The sequence below is a fragment of the Anastrepha obliqua genome, chromosome 3 (genome assembly GCF_027943255.1).
Source record: "Anastrepha obliqua isolate idAnaObli1 chromosome 3, idAnaObli1_1.0, whole genome shotgun sequence".
Lineage (NCBI taxonomy): Eukaryota > Metazoa > Arthropoda > Insecta > Diptera > Tephritidae > Anastrepha > Anastrepha obliqua.
This window is the reverse complement of record NC_072894.1, coordinates 95,987,747-96,013,103: the sequence shown is the minus strand read 5'-3', so window position 1 is coordinate 96,013,103 and position 25,357 is coordinate 95,987,747. Positions and strand designations below refer to the sequence as shown.

The 25,357-nt window shown below is 35.0% G+C and overlaps 1 protein-coding gene across 2 annotated transcripts in view; it reads right to left on the bottom strand.

Moving 5' to 3' along the window:
• The window catches only part of LOC129242312 (neurobeachin-like protein 1), a 167,631-nt gene that overhangs the window by 20,988 nt on the left and 121,286 nt on the right, over positions 1–25,357 (bottom strand). For both annotated transcript variants that reach the window (XM_054878888.1, XM_054878889.1), the window contains 5 exons: positions 24,979–25,140; positions 23,677–24,147; positions 23,441–23,613; positions 23,067–23,359; positions 22,867–22,981 (listed from right to left, as the gene is read on the bottom strand). In XM_054878888.1, the coding sequence (XP_054734863.1) occupies positions 22,867–22,981; positions 23,067–23,359; positions 23,441–23,613; positions 23,677–24,147; positions 24,979–25,140 (1,214 nt within the window). The remainder of the gene's footprint in view (positions 1–22,866; positions 22,982–23,066; positions 23,360–23,440; positions 23,614–23,676; positions 24,148–24,978; positions 25,141–25,357) is intronic.

Genomic DNA, 25,357 nt, shown 5'->3' with positions numbered 1-25,357 from the left:
AGGTTACGCTAAAGCTTATGGTGGTGTGGTGCTTGAGTACACTACATTTCATTCATATTCATATTGCCGAAATTGGTCACAATTGACAGCATTGCTTGCGCCTCTGAGGCGCCGATTCTTTCAAATAAAATGTGTGTATATTGTATATAGTAGATACAGCATATCATAGGAATTTATTGTAATACGCAGTAGTGAAAAATTTATTAAACTACTTGCCCGACACTCACACACATACACACATATGTTTGTATATACATCTGTACATCCATATATATATATATATAATTTTGATAACAATTTGTTTGATTAATTTATTGAATTTGCCGTGAGAACTGCCAACTCGAGCTTAGGCTGCTTCTTAATTTGCTTTCTTGTTTCCAACAGCCGAGTGCTTTAGCTCTGATTGCGAGTATTAAATCTACGACGCATAAGCTAAATTAACCGCACAAAATTTAAAGTAAATTTTTGTGGGTACATAAAATAAATACAATGAGATGTGTATGTAAATTTGTGTATACAATTCAATACCTACAAATTACACTATATTCGTACGGCAATTTTGCGTATCCATATGACAGGCCCTGCTATCTTGATATACCCTATGATCAGAAAGTACCGGGAATGTTTAAATAAAACAAAACAGAGTTAAATTTCAGGCAAATTTACTTTATCTACTTCAAAATATGACCCGTCTGAAGCTACACATGTGGCAACGTTTAACCCAATTCTCCATGCACCCCTGGATGGATGGTCTTCGGGTCCTTCGTCGCATTCTCTTTGACCTCCTCTATCGACTGAAATCTCCTTCCACGAAGTGGTAACTTCAACGTGGGAAACCAAAAGAAGTCACACGGGGCCATATCAGGTGAATACGGTGCTTGCACGATGGTATTTAATTGGTGTTTGGTTAAATAGTCCAGCATAATTTAGACTCGGTGCGATGGCGCATTATTATCATGTAAAACCCAAGAATTGTTTGCCCACATTTCCGGCCGTTTGCGACGTACAGCATCTCTCAAACGCTTCCAAACGGATAAATAACATTCTTTATTAACTATCTGGCCTACCAACATAAGAAAAAAATATGGGCCGGTTCCCATGTGCGCGGTTCGTTTAAATTAAACATTCCCGGTACTGTTTGATCATAGGGTATATGCACACACATGCATACACATTTATAGGGTAGTCCACATACACGTTTCTTTCAAATGAATGAACGAAGTAAAATAAGCCTAAACTATATTTATTTTTATTTTTTATTTTTTTTCTATTTTTAAGGATCACGACTCTACTCGTATGTACTATTATACTTCTCACTCTCCCTCTTCCCAATAGCATGCACCCCGCAAATTCAATTAAAGTCATCTTGGTTTTCCTTAAGCCTTGAAAGATAGTCTGCGTCGAATTGACGCATGCGCTTTCGAAGTATCGTTCTTTCTTCCTAATGGCAGGAATCTGTCGCTGCACGTTTCGGACATCTAAGTCGTTGCGCAGACCTTTCGTAAAGCATACACGTCGCTGTGGTATTACCGATTTTGATATATAGCGACTCTGTTAGTCAAAATGACGCATGATTTTTAAGTGACTTTCAAGATTTTTGTCTATATCAACATTCTTGTTGTTTGTTTACTTTTTAATTATATATATATAATTAACTTAACCTTTTAATTACTTATTATATATATGCACATGCATATAAAGATTGATCAGATTGGACATACTTTTTTTAATAGGGTTTTTGACATGCAAAGTTTAAAGCGGCTCAGTTTTATCGGAAAATTAAAAACCAAACGGCAGTATTTCAGCCTAGAATGAATATTTGCTTCTCTGAAAATGGTGATATATTACAAACTGACACAGAAATCCTAAAAAGATAGCGACAACATATTGACAATCTTCTAAATAATAAGCATCAAGAAAAGCATTCACCTTGGGGGCCTATAGCTACAGATGAAAACATCATCTCTCCACCAGAATTTGACGAAATTATCGTGGCTCTTAAAAAGCTTCGAAATGGAAAGGCAAGCGGCGAAGACTCTACAGCGGTTGAACTCCTGAAATAAGGTGATGAGGAGTTACATAAGTGCCTCCACCATTTAATAATAGACGTATGGGAAAAAGAATCCATACCATCTGATTGGCTAGGATGCAAAATCTTCCCAGTACACAAAAAAGATGATAAGAGAGTATGCGATAATTATCGTGGTATCTCACTGCTTAACGCGGCCTACAAGCTCTTTACAAATGTTCTCTATGAACGAATCAACGAATATGCTGAAAGAATAATTGACGACTACCAATGCGGATTTCGTAGAGGCAAGTCTACAATCGACCAATGTTTTGTTCTTATCCAAATGTTTGAAAAACACTATGAATACGGGCTAGATGTCCACTGCCTGTTCATTGATTTCAAACAAGCCTTCGACAGTGTTAAAAGAGATAGGATCAAGCACATATTGCTTATTCTTGGAATACCTGCCAAACTAATAAGACTCGTTAGCGCAACGCTCACAAATACACAAGCAAAAGTGATCATTCAAGGGAAGCTCACAGAGTCGTTCCCTATTGAAACAGGTGTAAAACAAGGTGATTTCTTATTAACAGTCATATTCAATTTGATGCTGCACTTTGTCGTAAGGGAAGTCAACAAATGTGGTACCTTGATGAATAAAACAACCCAAATATGTGCTTATACAGATGACATCGCTATTCTCTAGAAATAGGAATGACTTAAAAGACATTTTCTTAAAAATTAACAAAATTGGCGAACGATATTGGCCTTTTTGTAAAAGTGGGCAAAACCAAATATGTATCTGTTGAAATCGAGGCGGCCTGCACAGATGCCGAATTTCCATGTGGGAGCCTATACTTTTGAAGCAGTGCAGCATTTTAAGTACCTAGGAGTCATGTTCACATGTAGCGGTGATTCAACTTCCGCCGTCAGGGATCGCATCAACGCCGCCAACAAAGCGTATTACGCCCACCTTAACTTGTTCAAGTCCCGACTTTTGTGTAAAGCTACAAAGTTCACTATGTACAAGACTCTTATTCGACCAATCCTAACATATTGTTGTGAGGTATGGACTCTTAAGGTTGATGATTGTGCTCAGATTGTTCGCATGGAAAGAAAAATTTTAAGAATGATCTTTGGCCCAATAAGAATGGATGATGGTACCTATAGAATCCGATTGAACTCGGAACTGAACGATCTAACTCAGAAGCAGACAGCTGTGCGTTTTGCTAAAGCGCAGCGCATAAGATGGCTAGGCCATGTGATCCGTATGCCTGTTGACTGTAGCGTGAAGAAAGCCTTGACAGGAAAGCTAATGGGCGTGAAGGCCAAAGGCAGACCGAACCCATTCAAGAATAGCTCCTACATCCATTGAAAATATCGTTCGTGTGGCCTATTGTCTGGAGGAATGATCGGCCCATTTTTTTTCAAAGACGAGGCTGGCGCCAATGTAACAGTGAACGGCGAACGCTATCGCGCCATGATAAATGACTTTTTGTTGCCACGAAGAAGCCCACGATATCTACAATATTGTTGCAATATGGTTGTAACAAGATGGCGCTACCTTCCATACAGCCCGCGAAGCAATGGATTTACTACGTCGTCGTTTCCGTGAGCAATTTATCACCCGTATCGGACCTGTGGATTCTCCTCCAAGATCGTGTGATATCACATTTTTGGACTTTTTTATGCAGCGGAGGCATTGAAAGCCAACATTACTAATGTTATTCACGAGATACCCACCGAAGTACTCCAGTGAATCATTCAAAATTTTTCTATTTCAATTTAGAATCCGATACCTCTCAATTGGTCAACCTTTATTATCATATTTTACATTCGATGATATCCTTATTAGAAAACATAATGACGCGTCTCAGTTTGGACGGACACCGCATCCTTTCAGCTCCTTTGGAGACTGATGACGAGTTAGGAACAGCCGATACCTTTCGAAAACGAGCCCATATTTCAAGATATTGAACCAACTAGTTGCATTTTCAACGAATAGTTACAATACTCTGCCCGTAGAGGCGTAGCCGAGTGTCAGCACTGACTATTGTTAGAACTCAAAGGAGACATTATCGAATGTGTCCTAATTTATATGATCCGGTTTTATACTTCACTATTTTTTACTATTAAAATAGTTGCTGATATATGAGATGTGGGCCAATGTGAACATCAACGGCTTTCTTATAAGCCGAAGCCAGCTAAAATGATTTACTTATTATCATCTTGCGCTGAAGACGTGAACATAATCAGATGCATCTTTACCATTTAAAATTTCTTTTTTATTTAGTGTATAAGCCAAAATGACTGATAATTAGCAAAAAATAAGTGATAAGTGTTCAAAGATATATTTTACAATATTAGTTTACGCATGATTATTTACTATTACTTTAAGGTTTCGTTTTACCTTCTACTCAAATATGAACGAGACGGTATCAATAAAACGGTCCGCGGATGACATATGGCAAAAATAAATTTTTTGTTTTTGGTAGGTCTGTTATAAGCTTACATGGCAAATTTCAGCGTGATATGTCACATAGTTTGTTTTCTGTGCTACTGTAAACAAGTCAAGCTCGAGTGTGTTCTTCGAATTTAACGATGGAAATTCAAGTTGAACAAAGAATTTGTTTGAAATTTTGTTATTCCAACAAGACGTTTTAAAGCGTTTGCGCGAGAACATTCGTCTTAAAAGGAAGGAATTGTGGGACAACAAGTTATGGTTCTTGCATCACGATAATGCACCAGCTCACACATCACGTCTTGCTCGCGATTATTTGAACAAAAATAATGTTAATATCGTTCCGCAAGCACCGTATTCGCCTGATATGGCTCCATGTGACTTTTTCCTGTTTCCCAAGCCAAGTTGCCGCTCCGTGGAAAACATTTTGAGACAATTGAAGTCATAAAAGAGAATTCGAAGAACACACTCGAGCTTGACTTGTTTACAGTAGCACAGAAAACGAACTATGTGACATATCACGCTGAAATTTGCCATGTAAGCTTATAACAGACCTACCAAAAAACAAAAAATTTATTTTTGCCATATGTCATCCGCGGACCGTTTTATTGATACCGTCTCGTTCATATTTGAGTAGAAGGTATGCGTTAGATACGTTCTTCAGAAAATCGCATATAAAATATTCGCATTAAAAAGACTTGAATTGCTTTTAAAAACTAGAGATACGTGCCGTAATTGTCTAATCAATAAAATCTAAGCTCGCTACTTATTATAAAAATATACAAACCCCCGTTAAAACAAAATTTAATTTCAAAACAATTACAGTTTACACCTTTCAATGCGAAACTCAGAATGATGTAATAGCGACTTCTCGATGGTATCCCCGGAATCCCCGAATTGTAGAAGCTCACTCTAAAAACAAATCACTGACATCTGGATGTGAAGAGTTAAGTTAGATTTAGCTGTGCTTTATATCCATAAACGTTTTATGTCAGTGGAACAAATGGTGTGAGCTTTGAGCGTTCCACGATTTTTGGAGACTGTTTATATGCGGTATTCCTAAACAAGTCCTTATGTATGATATATTTGCCCAAGAAATTTTTGGATGAAATACAAACCGCACAACTTCAAAATCGCATAAAAATAATCTAGTTAAAAAAGAGGCCTTACAGTATTTGGTGTTCCATGGCCGAGGTTTCGAGCACGGGCAAGGCGGCCGCATTTAACATAATCAATAATAAGTCATCATAATTCCAGATTAAGAAATGAAAAGTGGCAGTAGTCGCATGTTCCTCTACGACACATAACGGACTAGTCCCGTTTTTTGCAGTGTTATGATTCAAAAACACTCCTCTGTTTAGACCACCCTGCACCTGTATGTGTATGTGTAAATACTGAGTGCTGTGGATGCTTTACTTTTTATTCACTTCGATTTAAATTTGATAAATTTATTTAGAAGTTGCTCTAATAGGTCACATTCATTTATACGTATTTAATTGGTCCAGGGGGCGCATCATTTGCTATTGCCAGCGATGTGTTATACTAACGCAATACATACACATACATCGTCTTATGAAAACAATAATATAAGATGACATTATAATTATTATTTTTGTTTTTTGAGATTTGAGTCTTTTAGTAAGTATTGTATATACGAGTTAGGCTGATAAGTTCGCGGTCTAAGGTACTTAATGAATAAAAGTATGGTTGTATATATTATATTTTTTTTTTAATTTTTCAATGTTCAAGCAATTCTACCGACTCTTACTTTAATTCCGCATCATACTGACGAATCCAAATTTCATAAGCGGTTACAATATGATTGAAAATTCGGTTTAAATCACACACAATCTTTACATCTCTCTAATCGTATCTGCTTGTCGGGGGAGGTGAGCATTCGCTGTACCTAACGTGCACTAATTTTTTTTCATGTGAAAATGCTTATATTAAATATTTCCAGTTTGTTTTTAGTTAATCTGTAGCTTTTCGGTTATCTGCCTCAATTTAATTTGTCGATAGACCAGTACTAATTTTTCGATTTTTTTTACATTTTCTTCGGTCACTATCGTTACAGGAACATTGTAATTGTTGTAATTGAAGGTGCAGAATCCTCAAGAACCGACGATATTTTTCGAGAATTTCCAGATCCATTGAATGGCTTTTGCTGCTTATTCCAAGAATAAAATATATTAAGGAGCCAAAAAAAAAATTCACAATGAGCCACGCAATTAGCGTTATTAGTATCGGGAGGATGAGTCATCGCTCAGCACCTCAGTCGCGAACATGTCAGATGACCCTCGTATGTATATTTTAGTGTCGACATTTCAATGGAATTTTAATGCCACATTATCACATGACCAGACAAATTTATTGCTTTCTGTTGAAGAGGTTTGTAAATTTAGTCACACATACTAATGCTAGACAATACTCAAATACGTTTGGCAGTGAAGGTGCCTTTGCGGAAAATTCAGTGTGTACGACCTCAATAAAATTTAAATGTCTACCTTTCCATTCTATATGGCTACGCCCACATTGTATACAGTAATGTTTATCTTGTCTCTTTTTTGTTCGTAAATATGAAGACTTGCAAATGATTACAAAACCTTCATGTACGGTGGTACCTGCTTAGGATAAAAAGTTTTTCTATGTCCGAACTTATAATTAAAGTTGTACAAAATTTTAATTTAACCCATTTTCGCATTCCTTTCTTATTCGTTTTCTAATATACATATGTATATACATATGTTACATTACATTAGTATATCATACATTAGGATGCCTTACCCAAATAAGTTGTAGTGATTAACCACCTATGGTTATTTGGGGTGACTTATCTATCGGCAGACAATGGCAAATTTCCGAGTGCATTTCTGCCATGAAAAAGTTCCTCACAAAAAACCATCTGCCGTTCGGAGCCGGCTAAAAACTGTATGCCCCTCCATTTATGGAAAACATCAAGAGGCACATCACAAATAAGAGGAGGAGCTCGGCCAAACTCTCAATAAAGGGAGAGAGAGAGAAAGTTTGCCATTGTCTACCGCTATTAGAAAACAAATTTTCTTTCATTTGGTGTTGGATGAATGGGTTGCCAATTATATATAAATATATATATAATAATTTATTAGAAACATCCATGTATCGTTCATAATCATCGAAAAATATCGATATTCAAATATTTGTAACCATACCTACATATATCACGGTCCAAGCAATTGGTTGTCTCAGATTCCTTAGTGAACTAATTTCCTGTAACCGTATATTGTATGCTCATTACGTCATTGTTTATATTTATATATAATTGAATACTTTAACTTTGGCAGCCGGATGACATGAAGCACTTAAATCGGATCCAATGCAGTTGTAATTGCCAAAGACGAGCATTGCTCAAGTTTACTTGTATAGGGTCCGCCATATAACTTTACGGAATCAAAAATGCTATAAAAAAGAAACTACTCAATATTTTTCCAAACTGTTTTTTTTATTTTGAAGTACAATCCTTCCGGTTAATGATGGAACACAACTTCATTCATATGGCTGCCTCGGCTAGCCATGCACCATCCCATACGATCGGTCCAATTTTTCACATTTCGATTTTCGATTGTATGCGGCAGTATTTCAGCTATGACATCGGCATAACACTCGTCTTTGACGGCACCGGTCACGCGTTGGTTTGTCAATAAGCAACCCAGTTTCTCTTACTTTTTTCGCAAAGTAACGCACATACGCTTCATTCGGTGCTTTTCTTCTTCCCATAATTTTCTGTCAAATCAGATGACAGCTAAGTGTTACCATTCTTCAAATAATACCTAGTTCAAATCCGTAACGATAGATGGCGGGCCCTGTATAAAAAAGTGTACTCTTGGAAAAACATTGCAAGATGCAACTTTGAACAGATAACTTCTCGCATTCTATAACTTGCTTAGCAGTGTTGCTATACACTTAAGACATTCGTATTGTTTGCATTATACTGATGACACAAATGGCATGGAGATGGCGCTATCATAATCGGACTACGTCCACCAATTTGTGATATGGTGAAATGTAAAGGCTTGAGCAATCCTCTAAGCTATATTAACAGATGTTTCAGTTTACCAAGTGGAACGATATATCGAGTTTTACAAGTGCGATGCTCAAAAGAGCAGCCATTCTACGCGCATCTTACTCCCAAAATTTAACATTGCGGTCCTTCACGAATATAAACTTACAATTTTCCAGATTTTTTATTCTGTTTCCTGAGATAGTATGGATGCAATGCTAATTTGCACTAACACGTTCGAAATTACATTAGTTGTTTTGATACTTCGGATCAGTTTGAGAAATAGAAATTTAAGTTTTTTTAAGTAAATAACTATTTTTTATTATTTGGTATTTGTTGATCGCGGTGTATCTTTTACTGACCAAACTATCCAATAAACATATCAGTTGTTCACTAATACGCGCAATATCCGTCTGCCACACTACAATTCAGATTAATGCCGCCAAATGTCAATGCTATTAGCCCTTGATTTTGCTCGCACTTTTTCGAACAGCCATAAATGAAATATACATACATACACTTTTAAAAAATACATACACATTTCTGTTTGAATGATATAATACTCGCATTCAAATAAGATATAATATTTAATTAAATTAAAATTAAAATGTTCTAAAATAAGCCATCATCTCCTTGAGCGGAAACCACTCTTGGACGGACAAAAGTTGACTGACGATGGGTGTCCGCGCAAGGGAGGTTTCACTGCAGTTGTTTTGACTGGTTTGCGTTTTTTATATTGATAATATTTTTTTGCCACATCATTTTTTATCCTCTTGTACAAGTAAGCTAAACAACAACTGCTAAAAAATACATTGACAATTTTTTATTTAGCTGGTCACATTGTTCAAAAGCTCGAAAATTTCAAAGTAAGCAATGAACGAAATTCGAGCGAGTCTAGAGCTCGTATCTACAGCTCCAATAGAAATACATACACATATAAACAACACCTGTGTTCAAAATAATAGCAGTGCGTCGAATTACCAAGTTTTAAAAGTTGGAAATTTTGATGTAGATATTTTCTTTTGATTTGTTTTTTTTTTTTTGCGTGGAATGTACTATGACGAACTACATGTAAAAACATGATGCGCACAGAAAACTATTTATATTACGAGTACTAGGTATTTAATTCATAATAAAAAAAATGATGACAGAAAGAGATATACATACATAAAATTAAAACAAATACAATAAAGAACAAAACTTTATGATAAATTTACACATTGGACTGAAATATACGCTGATAGCGAAATTCGTATTACAACTAAATGCTTGTATAAATTAACGAAAATATGAGGGTTGCCTTTTATGTTTTGCGCCTTTGCAACATTACGAAGTGATGAGTGTAATTCGATATTTCTATCAAAACGTTTGGTATTTTTCAGCAAAAAACTTACTTAAAACGTTTTCACTTACGAGCTTTATTTGCTCCTTTTGCAGTGAGTTGAAAAATTTATTTCGCATAAAAGCTGAAATTAACTCGTGAGTTAACTTTCAATGAGAATATTTTGAAAAACAATTAAGCTATTTTCTTTATTATTTCACAGTATTTTCATTATTAGGCGCGAAATATAAAAGGCAATATACGTATGAACACAAAACATTGTTAAAATTGTTTGTATTTAAGATGTTGCGAATAGAGGCTGGAGCGGAGTTCTAGATAGGGCAAGTAGCATTGACGAAAAATAGTCTTGCAGAGGTTGAGTATTTATAACTGGGTTATAATCAAGTCATTTAGGCAGCCTGTTTTGAGAAAGATAATTTTTTTTATAAAGATGGCTAGGCGTCTTATGCATCATAAGGCGGTATAGAAAAATACCGTTTCTCTCTCGCTTCCATGTAAACAGAAATTTTACAAACTATTCAGCGAGGTACCCAGCCAAAAATATAATCATATTTTGCTAAGCCAAAAACCCATAGCTTGATACGTGATTGAAAACTACATAAATTTTATGAGCAGATCGATAATGAAATCGACTGCAGATTATTGGCAATACTTTTTTCCCCCCAATTTTTTTGTCAATGGGGCAATTTCTTTGCACCCCACTTTTTGATGTGAGTTTTTTATTGGGAGTAAATTAACTTCATTGTTACCGTGTTTTTCAAGGGTGGAGTAATGCCTTCTTGTTGTTGTCTTTATTTGCTGTTCAGCAGTTGGGACCATGAGATCTTGGTGAATGTTGTTATTAGTAATATACCAAGGGCATTTACTATTAGCCGTAGTATTTTTGACTGTTGCCTTTGAATAATGTTTAGGTTTGTCTTTTTTACTGTACCACATAGTTGTAGTCCATATGTCCATATTGGTTTTATTATTGTATTATATATAAGAACTTTGTTGTTTATTGATAATTTCGAATTTTTATTTAACAATGTAAAGTTGTATTTATTTTATTATAAAATATAATTTAATTTATTATAAAATATAACTCTTGTATTTTTAACCGTGAAAAAAACTCCGGAAAACAAATGCGTTTAGTAAGCTAAGCTGCACGAGCAAGCTCAACATCTGTTTTGCGGCGGTCAGCCAACGCTGTCCACACTGCAAAGGTAGTCATTGGCAAGCACTAAAGCTCTGCTCACCGCCAATTACCAAACGGAATGTCTTCTTTCCAAAAGCGCGCAGGCTTTTTATAGGCAAAAACGATCCTATTAGAAAATTCAAATTTAGAGTTTTAAAAAATAAATCTAAATAGTATCTAGTCATTATATTGCGATCTCACCAACGTATAACCAAAGCTAATGAAGCCGTTAACTCATACCTCAATGAATTAAATACATACTTTCACAAATGGAAGCTAAAACTAAACTTCAATAAAAGCGAAACAACTATTATTAAAGGAATACGTAAAAACTTATATCCAAATGCTCGTAAATATGAGCCTCAAATTAAAATAAATGGATTCAACATAAAATACAAAGAACAAATCAAATACTTGGGCATAATTTTGGATAGCAAATTCACCTTTGTAAGACATATAGATTTCATTTTGACAAAAGCAAAAAAAATGTTCTTTAGCTATTGTAATTCATTAAGAAGGCAGGGTGGACTATCGAACTGTATTAAAATAAATATTTGCAAACAAATAATTAGACCAATCATATCTTATGCTCATCCGATATGGTTCAACATTTCATCGAGCCAAATGGAGAGGCTCAGACGATTTGAACGATATGTTTTAAGAATTTGTAGCGGTCTTAACCGCCAACCTTACAGAAGTGGTACTTTTCGGAAAAGAGTTTCTAATAAAAGTTTATATGAAAAATGTATATTAGAAGGGTGTTTTTATTAAAAATTAATTTCGTGAATAAAATATGGCATTATTCGCGCTGCATGTCGTGACTAGCCGATGAAAAAACTAATAGCTCTAGATATCTCGTAAAAAAAATTCTAAAAATAGTAAAGGACTTTGATTCAAAATTACAAGAATAATTGGCGGTTTTTATACATCGTGGGACACCTTCATAAATAATTACGCCTATTTAAGATACAATATATTATAACATGTGTTGGAGCCAACTTGCAATTCAACCATGTATAGTTTAAGTACGAAAAAAATATCAACCGTGTTTGTAACTTCTTTACTTCTTCTTCTTGTATTAATGCTTACTGTGACTCAATTCACTCCAATAAAGTTCTTCAAACGAAACGGTCGTGTTTATATATATTATAATATTATATATTTAATTGCGCTTTTCTCTAACAACATGTGTTGTATATAACGGCAAGAAAGTTACCATGAAAGAGCCGTTGCAGCTTTTCCTTATCGTAACGGCGACACCCTGTGTACTGTTAACTCGAAATTTTAAATAGCGCGCCAACGAAATCGCGATGACGGCGCCGAGTGATTTTTCCCTAAGTTTTTTTGGTGAATAACTAGGCTATCTTTAAACATGCATGAACATGCTTCTATTCTTTTGTTTCTTTCAACGAGCAGAATACATTGTGTCGAGCATTTGTTGACAAGTAGTTAATGTGATTGTTAATACGTCCCTAACATGAAGAGAACATTATTTTCTTATTTCGAGCGCCTTGATCCAGAATCAGAACCAAAAATAAAAAAGAAGGAAAAACAGGTAAAGTTAAAAATTTGTATCCAAGAACAGTCAGTGTACAGTTGGTGCTCAAATTAATAGAATCACTATGAAAAATTCAAGTTTCAGCCATTTAACTGATAATAATCAAAGAATAGTCTATTTTTAATATGTTGTTTATTAAATTTCTATAATACGACAAAAACAATATTCAAACCAGTCTTTTTTTAAAAAAATATCAAAAAAAAAAATCAAAAAATCAATATTTTGCGTGAGCACCTCGTGCAGCAATTAAAACCGGAATCCTTTTGGGTATGCTTTCAACGCATTTTAAGCAGTTTGTTTTTATTTGGTCGTCATTTTTCCAAATATTTTGCAGTCTTTCGCTCAGTTGTTCTTTATTTGTAATATTATCTTTCGATATTTCTGACTCTTAAAGGTTCTCAATTGGATTGAGGTCTGGTGAGTTTCCTGGCCAATTAAGAACCTGAATTTTTTGCTCTTCCAAAAAGCTGCTCACAAAAAGCCAAATCGAACGGTAATTTCGACAAAGCAATGATTGCTACAATGTTTCACATTATACAAAAAAGTAGCATTTCCTAACATTTTTGCAAACTACACGTCATTAAACTCGGCAATTTGTTCCTCTACAGTATGATTCTAATAATTTGAGCACCCACTGTAAGTAAAAAGTTAACGTTTTTTGTACAAGATATTTTACTGTAAACAATCATTCTGTGTATACAAGTGTTTTCACTCCAAATCTTTTTAACTCGTGCATATTTTTATTATAACTCAACATGCAGAGCTTGATTAAGGAAATGTATCACTCTACGTAGTTGGCTTTTTACGTTCTTTACCTCTACGAAATATCATTTTTAGTTTCAAAATTCACAATATATAGTAAAATAGTATAAAAATAGTATAACTTTTTTTTCATTCATCCTAGAAGTCTTTTAAAAAATGGATTTTAAAGCTACAGAGTATTACTTTGCGATTCCGTTGTGGAAAATAAAAAAAAAAAATTTACCTTACTCAAAAAAAATTCATAAAGATGTCCAAAATCGGCATTTCTTGACTATTTAACCACAAATTGCCAAAAGTCCTGACGTGCTGGAGCATTTTCAAGATCAAATTCGTTTTCAGCACAAAAAAAACTTCAAGAGACACTCGTAGCCGTTTTAGAAATTGGACAAAAATGAAATTACGCAGGCCTGTGTAATTATTCAAAATTTTGAATTGCGTCCGTCGTATTATAATTGTTTTTATTATAAAATAAATTAAAACTGGAAGAAAAATCTAATAAACTGCTAATGCATATAAAAAAATATTGTTTTTTTTAACTTGACTCATACAGAATTGAAACATAAAATTTTAGAGCATGATTCCAATGGGGGGGTCCGGACCCGAAACCCCCCCCCGTGGATCCGCCACTGTCACCAATATATTTAAAAGTACTAAAAAATAATAATATGTTACATAAAAATAGTAAAGCAATATATTATCATAGGCGATACAATACTTACAACTTCAACGATGAAAATTTAGTTTATAACATTGATCAATTTATAGCCAAATGAATTATAGAAGTTTAATATACGTTATCTCCTTTTTAAGCCCTTTTTGGGAGAATATAAATAAGTTTTAAAATTATGCCAAAGACATTCCAAATAATAATGATAACCTATTGTATAATCAAAATAAAAATAAGTTTTAAACTCCTAGATAAATACAAATGTATGTTAGGATAATGCTAAATAATCTAATTTTATCGTAACTTTGTAAACTACTATGTTAAAATGATTTTGGGCAATAAATGAAATGAAATGAAGTCATTACAATTTTAGGGCATTGCCATAAATGTAAGAAACTTTAAATTAAATCTTAACAAGTAGAAGGTATTGCCATATAGAAATGAATACATTAATACTTATAGAACATAAGTATGCTACAATAACCAATATACAGGGTGAACGATATGAAGTGTTACCAACTTCACTCTGCTTGTATCTGTAAAACAGTCCATGACATTAATGTCAAAATTGTTCTAATGACAGTTCAATATATTGTTTATAAGCCATCAAAAGCATTTCCATCTCAGTTTTGTTGAATTTTTTTTTTCTGTGATGGAATTCAAACGTAATAGTGTGATTGCGTTATATTTGGCTGGAAATTCACAACCAGTCATTGTTCGTGAGCTCAGTCACCTCAAAGTGAATCAAATGTTTGTGTATCGCACTATGAAACATTACAATGATACTGGTAGCATTGCAAAACGCTATGGAGGTGGACCAAAAAAAACCGCAACAACGCGAGAAATGGTTCGGAAAATGAAGGCTCGACTTGAACGAAATCCGCGTCGAAGTGGAAGAAAAATGGCCAAAGAACTGAAAATATCGCAAGACAGCATTCAACGCATATTGAAAAATGAGCTCAAGGTCAAGCCAAACAAAATCCAAAAAGCACACGGTCTTTCACCCCAGCAAAAATAGGTTCGGTGCGAAAGAGCAAAGGAGTTGTTGCGTTTCCTAACATTTTGTTTTCTGATGAAAAAAATTTCCCAATTGAGCAGTTCATAAACACTCAAAACGATCGTGTTTACTTGACCGAACGCTCATACGAGAATTTGAGCCTACGTATGGCCACTCGAAGCAATTTCCTATCGCAAGTAATGGTTTGGGCCGCAGTGACCGCTGATGGACGCTCTCCAATCGTTTGTATCGAGCCTGGTGTCAAAGTGAATGCGACTTATTATCGGGAAAATGTTTTAGAAGCTGCTTTAGAGCCGTAGACACGCAAAAATTTCGGTCGTAGACCATGGACGTTACAACAGGACTCGGCACCATCTCATAAAGCTCACGTGAACCAAGTATGGTTAAAAAATCCTGTTCCACACTTCATTTCGACCACACAATGGCTTTCGAATTCGGCAGACGCAAATCCGTTGGATTATTCCATCTTCCATTTTTGATCCTTTGAAGGCTATAGTCAAGGCAAAAGGTGGGCATATCGTGCTAAAGTGAATATATGTTAAAATTGTAATCATTTTTTGAACAATTTTGTCTTTGAATTCAATAAAAACTAATTTCACACAAAAAAGTTATGGTTGAATAGGTGACACTTCATATCGTTCACCCTGTATATAGTTGTTTCAACTTCAAGTTCCTTCGTGTTTATATCATTTTTATGTGTTTCTTCCATGTAAGTTTTTCGTAAGTTTCCATACCTAAATAGTTTGCTGCATTATTTAGGGAGATGTCAGAACCATTTATCTTAATTTTGTGGGTAGTAAAATTTCGTCTTGTTGTATATATTACTTGCTGTGTCTTAAGAGCTCGATTATATTAATATTCTATTAATATTCCACTCCTTGAAATATGTGCTAATAGTATATAAGGACTTTTGAATATCATTTGTGGCAGTGGAAATACTTTTACTGGAAGTAAGAAGAACTGTGTCGTCAGCAAAAGTCGCTAGCAACGTATGTTCTCCTTCAGGTGCTGGGATATCACTTGTATATAATGTATACAACAGTGGGCCTAGCACACTGACTTGGGAAATTCTGGCTCTTATCTTTCTTAGTGTTGAGCTACCATCATTGCCCTTGACATAGAAGTATAGTTCAGTAATATAATTAAATTTTTAGAATTTGGAAACAGATTTTTGGCAGTAACCGTTCTAACTTCCAGAAAATACCGTTGTGCCAGATCTTGTCGAATGACTTTTCTATGTCAAGATAAACTCCAATGCAAAACTTCTTATTGTCAAAGTCAGATAATATTTTATGCATGACTCGGAGAATTTGCTGGACAGTTGAATGTTTACATTTAAATCCAAATTGATGGTCAGGAATCGCTTTTTTGTTGTCAAGTATTGTTCTTAGTCTGTCGATTAATAACTTTTCAAATACTTTGCTCATTGCTGGCAATAAACTTATAGATCTATATGATGATGGAATAGTAGAATATTTTCCTGGTTTAGTTATGGCTATGACTTCCGCTATTTTCCATAGTCTGGGGAAGAATTGCAGCCGTAGCAGAGAGTTGTAGAGATTTCGGAGATATTGAAGTCCTTTCAAAGGCAGCTCCCTTAAGAGGACGCCGCTTATCTGATCGCAGCCTGGAGCTTTATTCTTCTTTATTTTACTTTTAATGCATTTTTTTATGTTGTCAGTTGTAATTTTTTGATAAGTAGTTGTTGCATCAGAAGATCTGTCAGGGTCCATTTCTGTTGGATTAATTATAGTCGCATTGCTAGATGAAAAAAACTTGTTCATAGTAGTCGTCCGTAGAGCCATCAACTTTCCGAATTGCCGGCTGATGAACAGATTTACTGACATTTTTCTCGTTGCTTTGCATAGCGAATCGTTTGCATCTATTGTGGGACTCAGTTGTTAAAGATATCTTGAAATTTCGGCGTTTTCTTTAACCTTAATCTCGCATCTGTTACCATCTTCTTCTCAGAGATGCCTTTGTTATTATTAATCTTTTTATTTTTGGGCAGCCATTAGAGTATGATGGTCTTGACATGGTTGGCTGCTGCATGTATGACCTCATTCAGATATATTATAGAGTTTTCAATATACTCTCTATAAGATTTCCAGTCAGTTTTGCTGTTGTATATTGCGCACCGTGTAAATAGCTTGTCGATTTGTGTTAGGTACGTAAGCAATAATGGAGAGTGGTCAGATGATAGCTCAAAAATACTTTTAATTGTCAGTACTTAATTGATAATTAAAGTTTTTGTCAGTAAGCCATCTGACAAAAACAAAACTCCTGACCTCATTGATTTCTGCATCGCCATGTAACTTTAATTGGCAATATTAGTTGTTAATTCCTTAAAATATTATACACCTTGCTTATGATAGAATTTGTATGGTCGACAAAAGTGAGGCCAGAACTAATATCAAAGCCAAGATTCGTTACTCTCGAAACATATTTAAGATTTTTATTGTCAATATATAAAGTTGGAATAACTGTAGAGTTAAGATGTTTTCTACATAACACCTATTAACATAGGATTTGTCCCTAACGAAACATCAGTAAACAGTTTTTTGACGATCAAGGCGTTACAGATAATATTATAATTCATTATCACAGAGTTCAATCCAAGGCATTCGCAAGTCGTAGTAAAAGTCAGTGCTGCCAGTCTGGTGGCGAGATGTCATTAGGAGGAAAGATTACCGTGATTACCTCGGTTGAGAGCAGTAGAAAGCTAGCCACATCTGCATATCTGCATATAAAATTAAACACAATAAATCAGTTTCAACGAATACTGTGTTTTTTATTATTTTATTAATATTCTATACGGCGGCCACCGTAGCCGAATGGGTTGGTGCGTGACTACCGTTCGGAATTCACAGAGAGAACGTCGGTTCGAATCTCGGTGAAATACCAAAATTAAGAAAAACAATTTTTCTAATAGCGGTCGCCCCTTAGCAGGCAATGACAAACCTCCGAGTGTATTTCTGCCATGAAAAAGCTCCTTATAAACATATCTGCCGTTCGGAGTCGGCTTGAAACTGTAGATCCCTCCATTTGTGGAACAACATCAAGACGCACACCACAAATAGGAGGAGGAGCTCGGCCAAACACCCAAAAAGGGTGTACGCGCCAATTATATATATATATATATATATTATTTTTTTGTTTTAAACCACTAAATTTGCTCCGACCCTAGCTAGTTACGTATACGTTGGGTATAACGTCGTTGGGTATAACGTCTATTGGCGTAACTGAAACTGTTAATTTCAAAATGTCATAACTTTTTTTAAAAAAATCGTACAATAATTTAAAAAAATGGGTTTTAAAGCTAAAGAGTTGTACTATGCGACCTTTTCGTCGAAAATTGAAAAAAAAAAAATTTTCTATCCCAAAAAAAATTATCAAAAATGGCTAAAATGGCCATTTTTTGACCTTTTAGGCTTCATTTACCAAAAATCCTGACGTGATGGAGCATTTTGAAGGTCAGATTCGTTTTCAGCGCATAAAAAACTACAAGAAACAAGTACAGGCATTCTAGAAACTGAAAAAAGTTAAATTTCGCAGGCCTGTGCCATTAGAGTATACCGCAGACACCTTAAGTTTTTTTTAGATAGCTTATCGTTAGCTGCACTGCGAATTTACCCAGCCCAAAGCAATTCTTCAGTTTAGAGCATAGTCGTTCGTGGTTAAATTGGTCAAAAGCTTTAGAGAAAACTCTCAAGTAGGTATAATAATATTAGCAGATTTTATCTGCATGGCCCCAAGAATTTTAAAAATTCTCTTCGAGCAGCTATGCTTTGCTCTAAAGCCAGACTGAAACGGAAATAATAAATTATATTTATTGACATGCAAATAAATAAATAAAATACACAAAAACTCAAAAGAATGAAAATCAAAACGACTATATATGAACACATGTTTTTTTAACAATCGGAAGTACAGTCGCAATCTTTCAGTTAGGGTGGCAGGAAGTAATAATTTAATTATTGTTTACATAATTAAGGGTTGGCAAGATAGGGGGCAAAATTATTTTTAAAAATTTAAATCGAAACACCATTCTCTTCAATTGCATTTGTATCTTGTAGGCACATCTTGCCACATTAAACTCTGACACTGCACTAAACTCAAACCTCCGACCAAAAAAACAAAAAAACCAATGCAACAGAAGAATGATTATGTATGTATGTATATACATTCATATAAGCATATTTACATAAATTTATAACGTGAGCACATACGTGCTCTATTCACGAGATAATTCAATCACGTGATACATAGAACAAGTGCTTATTTGCTCTAAAGACAATATTAAATCGCATTTCGTTGGCTTGATAAGAAAACATGCCTTCATTTCGAATGATCAGTGCCGCTTCCCGTCCTATGTAGCAATCTTTGAATATGTTAACATAGGTCATTGACTAAATAGTAGTACAGATATGTTAATTACAAGCGTTCACGGACTTTAGAGCTTAGTGTATGTTCTTGACTAAACTAAATGCTGATTAGCACAAAAAGTGTACGAGTAACAAATAAATGCACACAGCTGTGGAATTATATGAAGCGATGTGTGTATTAAAAATGGAATAAAAATAATAATCCGGTATCTATTATGACTGAAAGTGTCACACAGGCTGCCGGCACTCGGTTTGTTGTTATTGTAACAGCATGAACATTGCCCACAAATGTTTGAGGAATGCTGCTGGAGTGACAATCCTTGGCCGGATATAAATCCGGATTTTTCCGGGGGCGTAGAACCGACTACCGTGGGATCGTTCTTGGTTGCTGATATTAAAAACAAAGCAGCAAACCGCTTTTTCCAACTCTGGTCTCGGCCTTTGACAGATAAAGGCACAAAACTGTAGATTTACCTATTTGTACAACAGCATAAATATGCATCTCACAAATCGAAGAAGAAGATTTATAAAACATTTACACATACCATGACATAAAACCATTTAAAGTTTAAGATAAATTGATTTTAAAAATCACATATTTACTAATACAAACATATCTTAAGGTTTGATTCAGGAACGCAACAAATAAGAATGCATTTATAAGATACTTTTGAAAGTAATGATTAATATAAAAAGACACACATAAAAAAATAAAAAGTAAAGGAAATGAAAATTAATTATTATTACTGCCTTTAATGTGTGTACAGTCTTCTAATTTTGACTTGAAACTGCTACATACAAAATTGGTTGATGAAAAAATCTTACGATCTCAATAGCTGGCGGTTGAGCTGATACGGTAGTAATAAGTGAATTCAAGATAATGACTTTTATCTCCACCATTAAAAGATATTCTCTTATTAGCGCGTCGGGTAAACCGTAAGTTTTTCTATTTAAGGAATTTCGCATAGATTGATTTAATAAATTATGCAACTTTTCCCTTCAACTTTCTGTTTCGTTTACATTAGTGGCATGGTTTTCTTTCAATAATTATGGAAACTAAAATAAGGGAAAAATAGTATGTTTTATTTTTTCGAGCATTAGGTGTAACGCTACATCGCACTTATTAAATTTAAAAGCTTCAAAAGGTAAATTAAAACAAGTTTAATAGAAAATGAAAAGCTTTTATTGTAGTAATTAAAAATGACCTAAACAGTGGGTGTTAACAAGCAGATGCTACTTTCGACATGTTGCCTCAGGACCGTAATGGACGTTGAGGTTAGCGCTTAACCTAACGGTAATACCGGGAGGATCGGTACCTTGATCGGTGGGAGGTTCAAGTTAAAGTAACGCACTGACGGGGTTAGCCTTTGATTGCTTCCTCCTCTTAAAATACGAAAAAACCCGCACTTGGAGGTAATTTTATAATTCGCGTTTTTTTAATTTATCTCACGGCACTTTGCTTTCATTTTTTTTTAATTTAAAAGTCGAAAATCTTAAAATTACAATATAAAGAAGCCATTCACTGAATACTTGCAAACAAGTATGCAATATCTTTCCCCTTTGCTTTTTTTTGCTTATTTGTAGTCTACTATTATATCGCATGACGTCAGTCGGTCAGTCACGTAAAGTAGAGTAGCAGTTTTCGGAAGACGCCACCTTTAGTATTCTGTACAGTGTGAGACAAGAGCAATTGTTGTGTTGCTAAATATTATATATACACTTGCCAGAAAAAGTATCCGCACCCATAGAAATTAAAGTAACATATTAAGAAATTCACCGCAAAAAACATTAAAACATTTTAAACTTTTATGAGAAATGTTTAATCAGTAATTTTTCTACAATTTCTATTATACATTTTTGCCTAAGTACATCTATAAAAATTAAATTTCACAAAACAAAAATAAAAAACTTCCCTTCAACGAAGCAGAAAAAGTATTCGTACATTGCAATATACGGTTAAAGTAATCATATTTAACAAAAAAAAAAAGTAAGGTGCTAGTAACTTGTGGGATAACCTTTCCTCTTGAGGACCTCCGCAAGTCGATGTGGCATAGAATTGACCAATTTAGAAGTATCCTCTCCGGTAATTTTGCTCCATTCATTAATTATTACGTTTTTAAGTATTTCCTTAGAGGTTATGCTGTGCTGACAGATCCTGCGCTCCAGTAAATCCCGCAAATGCTCAATGGGATGAGATCTGGGATTGGGGCGGGGTGCGCAATTGGTGATTTGTGTATACAGCAATCAGAGCTTGGAATTATTATCATGTTGAAACCAGAAATCATCACCAAGCTCCAACTGTTGAACGCTTCGAATCATGCTGGTATTTTTTTTTCGAGCGCAGTATCGCTCTTACGCCACACTAGTTTCCTTTCTTTAATGACAAATATCCAATATTTGCTTTCATTTGATAATAGAACACGTTTCCAAAATTCTGAAAGTTTTTCACTGATTGCAATATGGTTCATTTTTCACCTACGGCCAGCTTGCTAGGTCGACCAGAATGTGGCTTTGACACAATTAAATCAGTTATATTGTATGTTTACACACTGCACAGAAGAGTGATTTCTTCCTATGATTTGCCCAATTTCGCGGTAAGATTTGCCTTCATTTCTAAGTTTCAGAATAATTTTTCTCTCGCCAACACTAATATCCTTAGTTTTGAGGCCCATCGCTATTTCTTGTACACAAAAACTTTAAAATAACTCCAAAGTTATGTAGTAACAGCAAAATCAATTACCAACCGTTATTGAGGGTGTCCCGTTATTCGTTTCCACGACAGTCGGTTCTACGTTACCGAAACGACCCGGATTTATATCCGGCCAAGGACTGTCACTCCAGCAGCATTTCCCGTATGTAAATATGGGGAATGTTTATGCTGCTACAACAACAACAACCAACCGTTATTGGGTATGAATATGTCACTGCATACTGCGGGGAATCCCTGTTTTCATGTGTACGGAACTTTTTCTGCTTCGTTGAAGTAAAGTTTTTTTAGTTTTGTGAAATTTAATTTATAAATATGTACCTACATAGGAAAAAATGTATCGAAATTGTAGAAAAATTATTGACCAAACATTTCTCATAAAAGTTTAAATTTTTAGTTTTTTTTTTTACAACAAATTTTTTAATGCGCATAATTTCATAATTTCTTTGTGTACGGATACTTTTTCTGACAAGTGTACATTTAAGGGTAATTTGCCCCGATGCGCTCGGATCTAATGGTCTTAACATGTTAGAGGTTTGCAGTAGCCCTGTTATAGCTACGCTATTTAACATTCTCTGATTTAACATTAAAGCAAGTTTGCTTAGCGTTCACAAGCAAAATTGTGGCATACTTTCAGGCTGAAAAATATGCGAAAACAATCTGAGCACTAATTAAATTACCTTTTCTAAATTACCATATTTCCAATTAAATAATACAAGTAAACAAAAATGTTATGACTTACCATGATATGAAACTGTAACGAACGAAATTTGCACGCAGGTCTCAGTGCAACCAATTGGCCTAAGTGTGCGCACAAATTGACCATCCTGTATGGTATATACATTGACAGTGCCGTCCTATAAATTACAAAGAAAAAACAACAACAAAATATGCAAATTATAAAATCGCATTTAAACACCAATTCAACTAAGTGCAAATTACCAGCGATCCTGAAATGACCATATCCAATTCGGTGTAAATGGCAACACTCGATATAGCATCATCATGCCCATAGAGGGTGGTCAATGGTTTAGGTGAGAAAGCATTTTGCGTATTTAACTGCGTGACAGTCTGCAAATGCGCCTGGCCTGTAAGCGCATGCATTGGAATGTTTGTGCTGGTCTGCGTGCTGCCGTACTGTTGACTTTGTATGCTCCAAACGATGCAGGTGCAATCACGTGAACCGGTCACTAAATAGGAGCCACAGTTGTCTAACGCCAGACAGGTAATTATGTCTGATAGTAATATAACAACAAATAATTAATTCAAAGGTGAAAGCATACAATCATATATACATTTTAGCAGCATCTACTCACCTAAGTGACGCGTCACAGATGCCACCGTTTTGCCCTTGTGCAAATTATATACACGCAGTGAGTTATCCCAAATACCACCCACATATAACAATTTGCCATCTGTGCTTACCGCAAATAATTGTGAGTGTGGATTTTGCGAGGGATGGAAAGGACCAAATATGCGTTTACGGTTTCTGAAATAATAAAAATAACAAAAGTAAGCATCACCAAACAGATGATCGGTAAGTTTCGCTCACTTCAAGTTGGTGGTAGTCGCATCGATTTCCAGCAAAAATCCCCGCTCCTTATCGTATGACATCCACGAATTCGCACCGAGTATACACGATTTGGAAATGCTGACGAGCACATCTGGACTGAGCTGTAGAAATGAACGCGGGGGACTTCGGGGAGCGCTTAGGAAGACAATTGGATCTTTTGGCGTTGATAGCTCACAATAGTATTGCACAACCTTATCGAGAAATTGCATAAGATCTGGCCGTTTCAATTCGGCACGCACCAATTTCAAAGCGGTTTCCTCTTGTGTTAAACGACGCGGATGTGGTTCACGCAACAATTGTGATGGCACTTGTCCGAAGTTGTTGATCATACCCTCAACAGCTTCACGTTCGACGGGATTGGTAATTTTATCGAGATCTACGGCACCTTCATATGAACAGTAGTAAAAAACGTTGAGCGCTTCGACAGCCTTGGGACCCTTTTGTTTGTAGCTATCCAGAGGACAAAATAATGCGAAGTTATTATTAAAATCACAAATTTTATGTTATATTTTACTTAAGGGGTAACAACACTGTAGAAATTTCAAAAAATTGATTTTTTTTTATAAGCTTAAAAAATTCTTTGAACCTTTTAAAATACAGAACAAAAAGTTTTATACGTTACCGAAGTCTATTTCATAAATATTTTAAGCTTTTAACCAAGCGTTAGTGACTGCTACCTAACGACTTCTCCAAATTTCCAAACTTTAAACGCGTTTTTCTCAAAACACGTTTTCTGAAATTGGCACGCAGCATAACTCAAACAATTTTAAATATTTTTAATCAGGTTTTTCACTACGTCTGTATAATAACCTTCTTAAGAGAAGAGCGTAGGGGATTTTCGATAGATTAATTTAAACGATTGTTATAATTATTTAAGTGCCGTTTTTTTAGTCCAAAATAGAGTTTTTTCCTTCAAATGCTTGCTAATTCCACAAAAATAAATATTTTTTAAATCCCCTACGTGTTTCTCTAGCTATTCTTATCTAGATTAAGAAAAAAAATGTTTCTTTGTTCCAGATTAAAATTTGCACCCTCTGTGCTGCGTGCCGCGGAGCTCCTTCAAGAGAAACCACATTACAAAAATGTCTCCAATGCCGCCATTTTGTAAAATTTTTCGATCAAACTTTGTAGTTTTGTATTTTAGTATATAAGTAATAACTTCCCAAATCAGAGTGATTGTTTTCCCTTTCCTTCTATACAAAAAAATTCTTTAAAAATCGTGTTTATTTTACGCGTGTACAGTGGTGTTACCCCTTAATTAATTTTATTTTTTCAACTTACCCAAAAATCAAATCGATCCAATGGTGCAGATTTTGGCTCACATACTCTGATTCTAAAGCACGTCGGTGGATGGCAATAAACTCCTCGGGTGTGGTGGCCCAAGGTGGCAGTATGACATCGTCTACTTTTTCTTTTGTTATTTGCAAGTGGCCCAAATCGAATCTGAAAATATATTAATGAATCAGTTCATAGGCCCGTGAGCAAGCCCGTTAGGGGATAAATTATCAAAAATCAAAGAGAATTTTGAGCCATCGTTTTAAAAGTTTCAAATTTTGACGATGTTTAATAAATCTGGGAAAAATCCTCCACTGAACCCGCCCAGAGGGTGCCGGCTGGTAATAGGTACCACAGTAGTCCTGAAATAGGAGGTACCTAGCTA